The sequence below is a fragment of the Benincasa hispida genome, chromosome 10, assembly GCF_027475165.1.
Source record: "Benincasa hispida cultivar pf3 chromosome 10, pf3_genome.v1.1, whole genome shotgun sequence".
NCBI lineage: Eukaryota > Viridiplantae > Streptophyta > Magnoliopsida > Cucurbitales > Cucurbitaceae > Benincasa > Benincasa hispida.
The window spans coordinates 54319547-54330551 of NC_143487.1; the positions used below are offsets into that span (position 1 = coordinate 54319547).

General features: G+C 34.8%; 1 protein-coding gene across 1 annotated transcript; it reads right to left on the bottom strand.

Annotated features, from left to right (window-relative positions):
• Positions 1 to 1134: 1134 nt before the first annotated feature.
• Positions 1135 to 8814, bottom strand: LOC120088636 (uncharacterized). The gene is made up of 7 exons (XM_039046053.2): positions 8573 to 8814; positions 8173 to 8274; positions 6583 to 6694; positions 5837 to 5952; positions 4431 to 4616; positions 3280 to 3419; positions 1135 to 1599 (listed from the first exon to the last, which is right to left on the bottom strand). The coding sequence occupies exons 1-7, from the start codon at positions 8695 to 8697 to the stop codon at positions 1415 to 1417; spliced, it is 966 nt and encodes a 321-aa protein (XP_038901981.1). The 5' UTR covers positions 8698 to 8814; the 3' UTR covers positions 1135 to 1414.
• Positions 8815 to 11005: the final 2191 nt, after the last annotated feature.

Below are 11005 nucleotides of genomic sequence, written 5' to 3' on the forward strand. Positions count from 1 at the left end.
TAGATAAATATGAAAAATTGTTGACTTCAATTTGTTTTGGCCTTTGGGACCGAATGTGTAAAAATGTTCCCACAAATACTTCAATTAAACTTCATGTTAAATCAAAATCTATACTATACTAAAAAAGCCAAAAGAACATCAATATTATTTTTTGAACATGACAATAATGGATTGTTGTTATTTGAATGTGACATTCTTCATCCTTAAACATTAACCAAAAGAAATCCTTCAAACTTTAAAAATGGTAACAATTTAGTCACCATTCACCAAATATTTCCGACCAAATGTTTTTAAAATAAAATAAAATTTTATATAATTACCTATGAGAAAAATAATTTTAAATGTGTTTAATCTAGTTTTTGTAATTCTAAAAAAATATAGTTTTTAAAATGATTTTAGATGTTGACATTATTTAAAAGTCAACTTAATAAATTAAAAGTACTTTGAAAATTTTAGAATAAATTTAAAAGTTATTTCTAAACACTAAACTTGTATAATTCTTCTCAAGGACTAAATGTTACATAAACATCTACTAATATTAAGGAAAACTATTTAACCTTACCATACATAACATGGTTTTAACTTTCTTCTTTAAATATGAATATTTACAAATTAGAAATTCATATTCTAACAGTTTCAATGAAAATTCCCGGCATTTGCTTGAGACTTTTTTTTTTTTTTTTTTCTTTCTCAGAAGACATTTAGCTAAAATCTGAAAAATAAATTGCTATTAAACAATATTAGACAAAAAAAAAAAAAAAAAAAAAAAACAAAAAACAAAGAAAAAAGAACCTAACTTCTATTTGATAACCATTAGTATTTAGTTGGTGAAAATTAAGCTTATTAATACTACTTTCACAGCCAACATGAGTATAATTAAATTTACATAAAGCATGAATCTTTACGAAGAGATTAGTTGTTCGAATCACAAAATAAAAATATATGATACTTCCTCCGGTGAGTTTCTTTGTTTTAGTGTCTACTTCCGATGAATGTTTTCAAAATCCAAACCATATTTTAAAATCCAAAAAACAAAATATTGAACTCTAGACCATTCTCCAAATGAAAAAGGCAAGATTTAAAACATCAATGGTTAACATCTAAAAGCTCCCAAACTAAACTTGTCATTAAATCTTTTCTATTTAATTGAATTTCCTTTTTATTACCGTAACAAAGTAACAAGGAAATTCTGATCCACCTATAATGTCAATGTCTAAATCCATTGACGTGAAAATGTTGATGGGAAAGTCGACAGAAAAAAAAAAAAAATAATAAGGTAAACACTATTGAATTCTTCTCTTCTAATAATACTTAATGACATAACTTAGAATACAGTCTATCCTTGAAACTATTTGTGATATGCAGCTTCAGTACAGCAGTCATGCAAAGTGATAGAAACAACAAGGTCATCTCTCTAAGCACTGAGGGTCAAGGAGATAACTGAAGAGAGTTTAAACTTACGAACTTTCGTAGAATTTTGAGGTTGAAACAAAATCTCTGTGCTTGATCTTACTGTCACTTCCCTCCATTCTGAAGCTGAAGCTGAGCCCCCACTTCGGTAGTCGCGTGGAGCGTACAACACTTGCAGCCTTGTAGGTGCTGAAATTGGTATTTATACAGAAACAAGTAAACAAAAAAATATAATAACTTTACCATTTTACAGTTAACATGTTAAGGATAGCATACTAGGGATGTGCTAGCCAATAGTAACGTAGGATGGATGGTAGATTAGCTTAAAGTAATGTTGTTAATTAAATGATGAAGAATGACGAAAGTGAGCTTAGCTCAATAATAATTAGCATGACCTTCTGTAAGACCTCCAATTGTTTACACATATAAGAGGAGGGGTAAAATAGGAAGAAGGGGAGAGAATACGGTTAGAGATGGGGATGAATCAGCAATGGGAATGGCAGAGGAGGTAGTGGGGAATGAAAACGGTTGAAGTGGGGCCCCCAGCTGTGGATTTAAAAAGAAAGAAGAAAGGAATTCAAGGGCAGGGTAGAAAAATAAGGAAGTTTTTCTTGGAGGAGAGGCTTCCGAGCTTCCTTGAAGGGTTATATGTTCTTTTCATTGTTTTTCAACATCTTTATTTTCTTCTCTTGTGAAAGCTTGGTTATTAAGCTGTTCTGTGCTCAAGTCTTTTCGTATGGAATGAGAATATATCCATATTTGATTATTTGTGAGCTGTCTGGAAATTTTCCTATTTCATATAGTTGTGGGCGACATTGTTCTATAGGAAGAATTAACTTGCAGGAGATACAGAGGACAATTGCAGGGTTGTAACACCTTTTACCCTAGAGGTCGGAGGTTTGATCCCTAACCTTGCCATTATACTAAAAAAAATTAAATGATGAAAAATGACGATTTAGTTCTAAGTGACAAATGTTGTAAAAAAAAAGAGAGAGAAAACTGGACAAAACAGATTTGCACGTTCTATTTAAAAAATGTATATATATTCAATATGTTATTTTAAGAAGTGAGTAAGAGTTGAGCATAATACTAATCCAGCTATCTACTTCCTTCTGTCATATTCAGAGACAAGATAGAACTTTTGGGGACTAGATTTGTGACCCTCCCCCCTTCCCAAAAATAATAAATAAATAAAAAGATCCAGACAAGGGGGTATGGTGGTAGGGTTGGAGTATTAGCATTGAAGTCCCATCAAAATCAAAGGAACTTGCTTAGCTTGTCCTTAGAAATACTCCCATCTTAAAACATCCCACTATTCTCCCTTTAAGCCAAATCAACCACGTGGTGCTTTCCTCTGAATGGCAATGACAGGTATAGAACTTCTGAATACCAAATGATAAGATAAACAATCGAATCCTTCTGAAACTCACTGCAGAGGGGAGTACCTTAAAAAAAGCTGGTGCTAAATTTATAGCGGGATTTATATGGAAATATACACAACAGGTGCAAAATATTTCTTTTTGTTTTTTGAGACTTCTATAAAGCCCATCAAAACAATATGGGATAAGCATGAATTGAGCTTTATCAAGATCCACTCAGGGAATCCAACTTTAAGGACAGCCGGGAATGAAACTAAGAGAGCATAGAAGCAATAGAATTTTCATGGCTGGCTGACTCGATAGATTTGGGATCACAGAGACATGTACAATGTTAGAGAAAAAGGAAAAATAAAGGGAATTTAATAGCCGATCAAAACAATAGTAAATGTTGGAAATTCTGAATTGAGTCCTCCATTTCATAACATAAAAGTGATAAAGCAAAAGTACAGTCGACAGGATCTAATCAAGTAATAAATATGCAGAACATTACCAAATCCAAGCATGCTCGTCTTTTGAATGGTCAGATGACTAATTTTTGACCGTTTGATATCTCTCAAATAGTCAACATCTTCTCCCTTGCCCTTGAATTCCAGAAAGTCTCCAAGTATATATTTCCCTTTGAGCTCCAATCTTAAGAAAAGGAAAAGTAGAAGTTTGTAAGAAAAGTACTATTTTTATTTTCTACTCTCTCCTTATTCTCTCTCTCTCTTTCTTTTCATTTTTATTACAACCTTCCTATCCTGAATTTTAGATAACCAACATTGCGTGAAGGATAAATATGTCCAGAAAAATGAAGAAAATGCAAAAGAGAAGTTACTGTAAAAAAAACACAATCCTGGTCGCTTATCACCGGTAACCTACTTGAACCAAAAAAGGAGTTTATATGAAGCTTTTTCATTCTCTTTTTCCATTTTCATCATTAACTAAAAATAAAATGCAGTAAAACTATGCACGTGTTAGTAGTAAAAATAAGCATTTTCTTTATATGAAAAAACAAAACTACCACAATGCATGGGGTCCACCGGATGGATGACTCAAAAATTAGGCAAAAAATGTTAAATGACCCGGTTTTTGAAAAAATGCCGAACAACCCTTTGTTGACGTCAAATTCGGGTGAAATTACCAAAATATACTCGCACGCACGTGGAAAAGCAGTCTCGTTTGTCTCACTATCTCTTCTTTTTTCACTCATAAATCACTGTCTCTCGCTCTCGCTCGTATCGCTCTCTTCTTTTTTCACTCACAAATCACTATATCTCTCGCTCTTTCTTCATTTCCTCATTCACAAAATCACTCCTCTCGTCTCTTGCTCATCGGAGTTGGTTGCGTCGGAGCTGCTCGCATGGACTTGTCATGCTAGAGAAGAAGAAGAAGACATACAGAGGAGAAGAAGACGACTGCAGAGGAAGATTTCTTGCACCGGAGAAGAAGGGGAAAAAAGAAAAACAAAGGACGATACCGTAACTTCACGTGATCATGACATTGGTAAAGGGGCATTTGACAATTTATTTTCAAAAACTGGGTCATTTGCCATTTCAGACCTTTAAAATGGGTCTTTTGGACAATTATCTCATGCATTTCATCTTCCTTTTCTTCTTCTTCTTTTTTTTTTTTTGGGTGGTGGGGGGTGGTTGAACTCACTTATCCCACATTGGTGCAGTGCCAAGGATAGCTTTAAGCTTTTGATCCAGAGGTTCTTCCTGCAACTCTTTCTTTCCACGAAATGCACCTTTCATCCAGCCAGAGAAGGAACTGTGTCCCGGTTTCAGCTGCATCCACTGGTCGTAGGTAATAACTTCAGAAGGAAATAACCCCGAGTCAATTGTACTGTAAGAGGAAAAGACAGCTGTTAGAAATTTCAAGCAACTTGAAAAGACTACCAAAATAATAATTGTCTCCTTAAATGCTTGGTGCATAACTGTAAAGCAAGTCCATACAAATATCAGCCATGTTTATCATAAATTAGATTTATAGAACCATACATTTATCATGATCTGAATTCTGATGATTGGAGTCATCTTTTAATCAAATTACTTCAAAAACATAAGATACCCCCACATGCATAAACCTAATAATAGGAAATAAGCCAAAGACAAGAAAAGGACATGGGCAGAATTTACAGCCTGCAGCTCATCCATATCTAAACCCAAACCATACTTGTGCCCCTCATCTTTCAGATTCTTCCTCAATTCTTCTCACATCAATATCATTCTCCCCTAACTAATAAATTCACACCAGTCCAATTGAGAACCATGCAACTCCATTTCCAGCTACTACTCACATGCTCCTGCTGATGGAAATGTGCTGTCATCTGCTTTCCTTCTCCTAACTATAAACTGAATGGAAGGTCTACCACAACCTTCAAGATCATTTCATCAAATTTACAACATAGCAACAGTTGGTTCTTGATACTGAAGAGTTTAAAACTTCTATTTATTGGTGAGGCATGCCACATGAAATAATGAAATTAATCAGATTCAAAATTTCGGCTAAGTCAAAACATATTTTAATATACACTGTTTGTCTCCTCGAATTTCAAATTCCTTTTGGTAAATGAAAAACACACACACACACACACACTTTCCATTGATGTTGTGAAAGTCACAAACAAAAATATACATTCCTTTGGGAGTTCCAAAAAAAGCCGAATTACACTTATTTACATTAAGGTAGCAATTACAAATCGAACTTGAGAGTGGACCAACTAGGGCAACAAGATTATGCTAAAGACTGAATCCCAAACTCCACCTTTCTCATTAAGTAGTCTGGACTTCCTTCCATTTGAAATTTGAGAAACATTTATTCAAACTCTTACTTAAGAAAGTTTTTATTGCGGCATTTGTACAGATCAGGTTTCATCCGGTTAACTTTCTGGACTACTAAACACTCAAGAGTTGTAGACAACATTCGATCAATGATTCGATGTCAATTTCTGAACTTCTACAACATTAATTATCAGAAGAAAAAAGAGAACAAAACTTGAGATCACTTTTAAGAAAATAAAATTTCTCAGTCATCATACCATGTAACAAGACCCAACTCATTACCGGAATTTGGGATTTGGAAGTACAACTTTGCATGACAAATACCCTGCTGGAAGATCCACTCCTCTTTGTTCAATGTAAGACTCAATGACTGGTATCAATTGTTTGGTCTCTTCAACCTGAAAGTAGCAAAGCAGTACATAAACAGTTTTGGAGAATGCAAAATTAAATGTATTTTGATCATTCACACAATAAAAGTTTCTATAATATAATAAAGCTGCCAATCCAAAATACACAATGCACAACCCTAGCATCAGAGACAAAACACTGAAATAACTTTTATATAAACATCTGTTAAAACTAATTTATATACATATAAAATGAAATCACACCGAACATCTCAAATTCTTCTCCTGCCACCTAATACTCTGTGTGTTGAGTTAGTTCAGATCAACACCAACCAAAACAAATAAATACAAAAAAGAATGATAGAAGTTTATTGGTTGTTTGATCAATATGTATAGGGTGTTAATGAAAAGGAAATTAAACCATACAAAAGTGTAGATACCTCTATCAGCGCAACAGCAGGGCCATACTTTCCCGTATGTACAACATGATTAATTGGCAAATTATCAGGTACCACTAAAACAGGTATTACCACTTACCCATGCCAACTATCATGATATCGATAAATTAAGTGGGAATCACAACATTCGACATTATTTACAAATTTTCTCCATACCTGAGAATTTAATGTTCTAAAAGAAAAATTATGGAAACTGAAGCAATAATATTCAACTATCACTTACAGGGTCAGGAAGAGTCTTTGCCTTATGTTTTCCATCATCACAAACCCAGGAACCATCTGAGTTGATGGAGACAAATCCAGATAAGTTCTTAACAGCTATCACCAATAACTCCCTGTAAATGAATTAACTAATATAAAATTTCAAAATGTTGAATCAAAGTATACAGCATGAATATTGTAAATCAATATAAATATCTTAGATATAAGAATCCGTTAGTTAATTGCCCTTTATGGTAATTTTACATTCTATTAGTTTAGGATTATTATTGTTATGAAACTAGTTGAACAGGGATTATCAAGAATATCATCAAATTGCTCGGCTACAAAGATTAAGGTGCTCCCATAATTATTAAAGCATTGGAAAGATTCTTGGCTTGATGGCTTGCCCTTATCTCTACCTTCCAAACATTGTTCAATGTGGCTAACAGCATGGCTTTAGAATTGATAACGGACAAATGACAAGACTCGACTTTAGAAGTCCTTTCAACCATAGGAGCTGGTTGTGATTAGTGGTTATAATTTTCATTGGTGCTCAGACTATTCTAGCTTTTTCTTAGTGGGATCTACTTCCAAGCCAAACGCAAATTTGCTACAGCTGCATGGAAGGATTAGATATCCAAAACATCCTTCAATCTCTATAAACAACACACAAAATTCATCAAGGAATTCTTATATCGTCACCTTTCCTAGGTGTACTCTCTTCCAAAATAATAATAATAATCATCATCATCGTCGTATGTTCATGCACTGTTCTTTCACCTTTGATCATTTTATATTGGTGGAAAAGAAACCGTGTGTTAATCTCCCGCGATTTTGATGTAGCTCTTCCAAGCTCTACCCGCGGGGTTAACATCTTTTCTTATAGGACTCCCAATTTAAAACAGAGACTACGACTTTGTTCTTAAGTGCAAATCCATTTGAGTTATCCTTTGGTCTATTGGATAGAGAAAAATGGTAGGATTACACCAAGCGGCTGCTAGCCTGCTACAAAAGAAGATTTTCCAAACAACTTAAAAAACTTAAGTTTATCAATGAACACTCTATCGCTCACCTCAGGCCATAAACCAACGAGACCTTAGAAGAAGTATGTCAATAAAACATAAGAACAAAAGGAGCAATATTATAAAAACATAAGAACTAGTCAAAGCCTATTTGTGTTGCACATCCGGGGGTTCCTTTTTTTCCTTATTGTTTTTTTTTAAAAAAAAAAAAAATACACGAGTGTTATTACTCGGTGTTCCTCAATACAAGGATCATCTAAACCAAGACCCTGGAAGGTAGTTATTTCACCTAGGAACATCAGAAAATAATTTCCTTGGGCCCAAGGACATCGAATTTTCACACCTACAAAAAGTTATCATGCCTTCATAATTTTATTTTCATGGTAAATGTTAAGCATAAATAAGTGGCATTCGTTCATTACAAGGACATGTCAGAATCAGAAAGTGAATAAAGAAATTTAAATAAAAAGGACTTGAAAATGAATGATTATTATAATAGCAAGCAAGTCCACCAAATTTTTACTATATTACTTCCATAGCAAACCCACATTCCTAACTAAACAACACAAGTCCAAAAGCAGGATTCATACTCTTTGGTGATCACTACAAGATCAATATTCTGCCGAGAACCGGTGTCAGCATCAGGAATCCGAAGCCCAACGTAAGCCTTTCCACCATAAAGCTTTTCAAACCTACAAAAAGAAAATAAAGGGAAAGCATCTGAACCACGCAGTTTGTGAATTAGAAGAACACGGGAAATGGGAACAAAGAAAGAAAGTACAAATGAGGAATTCGGAGTTTCATAACACTTTCGATGCAGTTTAACAAGCCAATCACAAGGTCCTGTATGCTTACTGGATTGTTTTTCAGAATCCAAACAATCAATTACAAAACAATTGATGAACCGACAAGGGGGACAAGAGAAAAGGGGGACAAGAGAAAAGGGAAAATGGAAATATAGAAGCTGAAATGGAGTATAGATGAAAGTACCTACTCGCGACGGCGAAAATAGCATTAAAATCGGAGGTCTCAACCTCCATAACATCGTCGTCGCCGGCGAAGAAAAGCTTGAACAAGCCGTAGATGATCAGTCCACCGAAAATTGCGAACCACATGATCGACCCGTAGATGAATTCGTTCGGGGATACCGCCCAACCTTCCTAGTTTGTGTTTGTTAGAAAGTTCTCTTCGTTACGAAGGAAAGAATTGAATATTTATTTTTGTTTAAAATTTCTCGGAAGGTTTAAGGAAAAAGGAGAGCAATTGACTATTTGACTTTGGGAAAATTGAAAAATTGACCCAACGAAAGTTTTCTTTTGAAAAAAAAATCCTTTTAAAAAGTCTATTTTTGACCCCTCAAAATTTATTATAGGTAGGAAAAAACCATTATACATTTTTTTATAAAAAGATTCAAAACTTCAAAACTCAATAATCCCTTCTTCTATGACCGTTTTCTTGTTAACCCTTCAAATTCTTTTTGAAACTTCTCAAATTCTTTCGGTTTTTCTTCAACATTTCGGTTCATCTTCATCAAGTAAGTATTTTTGTACATTTTAGAAGGATTTTGGTTTTGGATTTCTTGACATTGTTCTTGATTTCATGCTTTTGTGTATCTTTATACTTTATTTTGTTATAATAGTGAGTTTTGATCTTGTTTGAGCTCATTTGATTAAAAAAAAAAATGAATCTTTTTTGTAACATATTTATGAATTTTGCTTCCAAATATCTGGGGCAATTCCTCTTCCAATGTTCATCTTGGTTGCAATGGAAACATTTTCCCTTGTCAACCCTGACTGGTTGTCTACCTTTTGGTGCAACAACTCCTGGGTTAGTAGCAACCTTCCCCTTTCCACACTTCTTCTTCTTCCACTTTTTGGTGCCGGAGGAATAAGGTACAAACTTAGTTCTAGAGGTTGAACCTTTGTAAACTTTTTGGAAGATGAAGCAACATTTGCTTCACCTTTCTTCTCCTTACTTTTCAACAAGGATTAGAAAGTCTACAGTTCGTTGAGCAGAGTAGTCAGGTTGTAGTCAATTCTGTTCAAAACAGCATTGCTACGGAAGTGCAGGAAACTTTCAAGTAAAGATTCCAGAATAATGCTAACATGGTTGGCCTCATCGATGCTTGACCCGTTCATCTCTGCCACGTTGAAGTGGATCATCATGTTGAGAACATGTTCCCAAACAGATGCCCCCTCTTGTGTACGGGCATTGAAGATGCACTTGAGAGCGTTGTGCCTGAGCTGTGCAGACGGTTGTCCGAACATTCCCCTTAGGGACTCCTTGATCTCACGGGCGGTGAGCATGGGCTCATGCTTCTTGCCCAAGGCTTCGTTAAGGCTTGCCAAGATATACGTTCGAGCCTTCTCGTTTGCCCTTGTCTAGCGCTCATATACTTCCCAAAAATTTGAGGAGCATTAGGAGGTGGAATGGGAGGACACTCCTCCATCAGGACAAAATGCAGGTCATTAATGATTAAACTAGTGTTAATTGTGTTTTTTTAGCTAGCGTAGTTCTCGTCAATTAATTTATCGGCGGCAAGTAAACTAAATGTCATGGTAGCCATTTTAAATTATTGAAAAAGAACAAACTTAATTTAGTCTACTTGCATTAAACCACTTTTAAGAAAACCAATCAAGTTTTAGCAAAATAGTCTAGTGTACCCTATGTGACATCTGTTATGCAATGATGCTTTAGTGAGACAGGACAAAAGTCACCGTAGGGTGATCAAGTTCCCCTTCACTGAAATGAAACATTCTCAACCATTAGACAGAAACAACTCCTTGTAACTGTAACTAATAGTCACCATTATTCGGTCCAGAATTTGTTAATTTGTTAACATCCTTAACAATTATGTGCAAATATAACCCCTCGTTTTAGGTTCTAGAGTCTCGCGCCAATGAGCCAACCTTAGGGAAAAGCCGATTGGAACAAGAGACTAAAGAAACCATATCCATTTATGGAGATTAAATAAAGCGTCATGCAATACAACCATCCTTTAGGGGGACACCCACGATGCTACGAGACAATGCATGAAACTTTATCCAACTTAATGAGAGAGACTAAGGGATAAGTTGTCACACGTCCCGCTCCCACTTACTATAAACACTCTCTCCATTCACCTTGGTATTGACCTACCCAAATACCACCTGTAGAGGGACACCAATAGTGCCTCAAGCTCGAGAGTAGATCTCACAGTGTGAACTTTTAGAGAGAAATGTGTAGAGGTAAAACGAAGTATCATATACCCCATTTTCCTCCCACTGAGTGTTCTACCTAGGTTTAATTAACTTAAGAAAATCCAGATATTGATTTTATCTAAGTGTTTATTTAATTTTCTAAAAAAACAACTTTTGTTTTTTTTTTTATGATTAAACAATTTTGATTCAAGTCTCATTAAACTCTTCAATAGACTTTCATCAG

Excerpts from the sequence above, each read along its gene's own strand:
- LOC120088636 (XM_039046053.2), bottom strand. The coding sequence starts at position 8,697 with ATGTGGTTCGCAATTTTCGGTGGACTGATCATCTACGGCTTGTTCAAG. Across the intron at positions 8,275-8,572 it reads ATTTTCGCCGTCGCGAGTAG|GTTTGAAAAGCTTTATGGTG; the intron begins GTACTTTCATCT and ends TTCTTTTTGTAG. Across the intron at positions 3,420-4,430 it reads ACTGCACCAATGTGGGATAA|ATTGGAGCTCAAAGGGAAAT; the intron begins GTGAGTTCAACC and ends CCTTTTCTTAAG.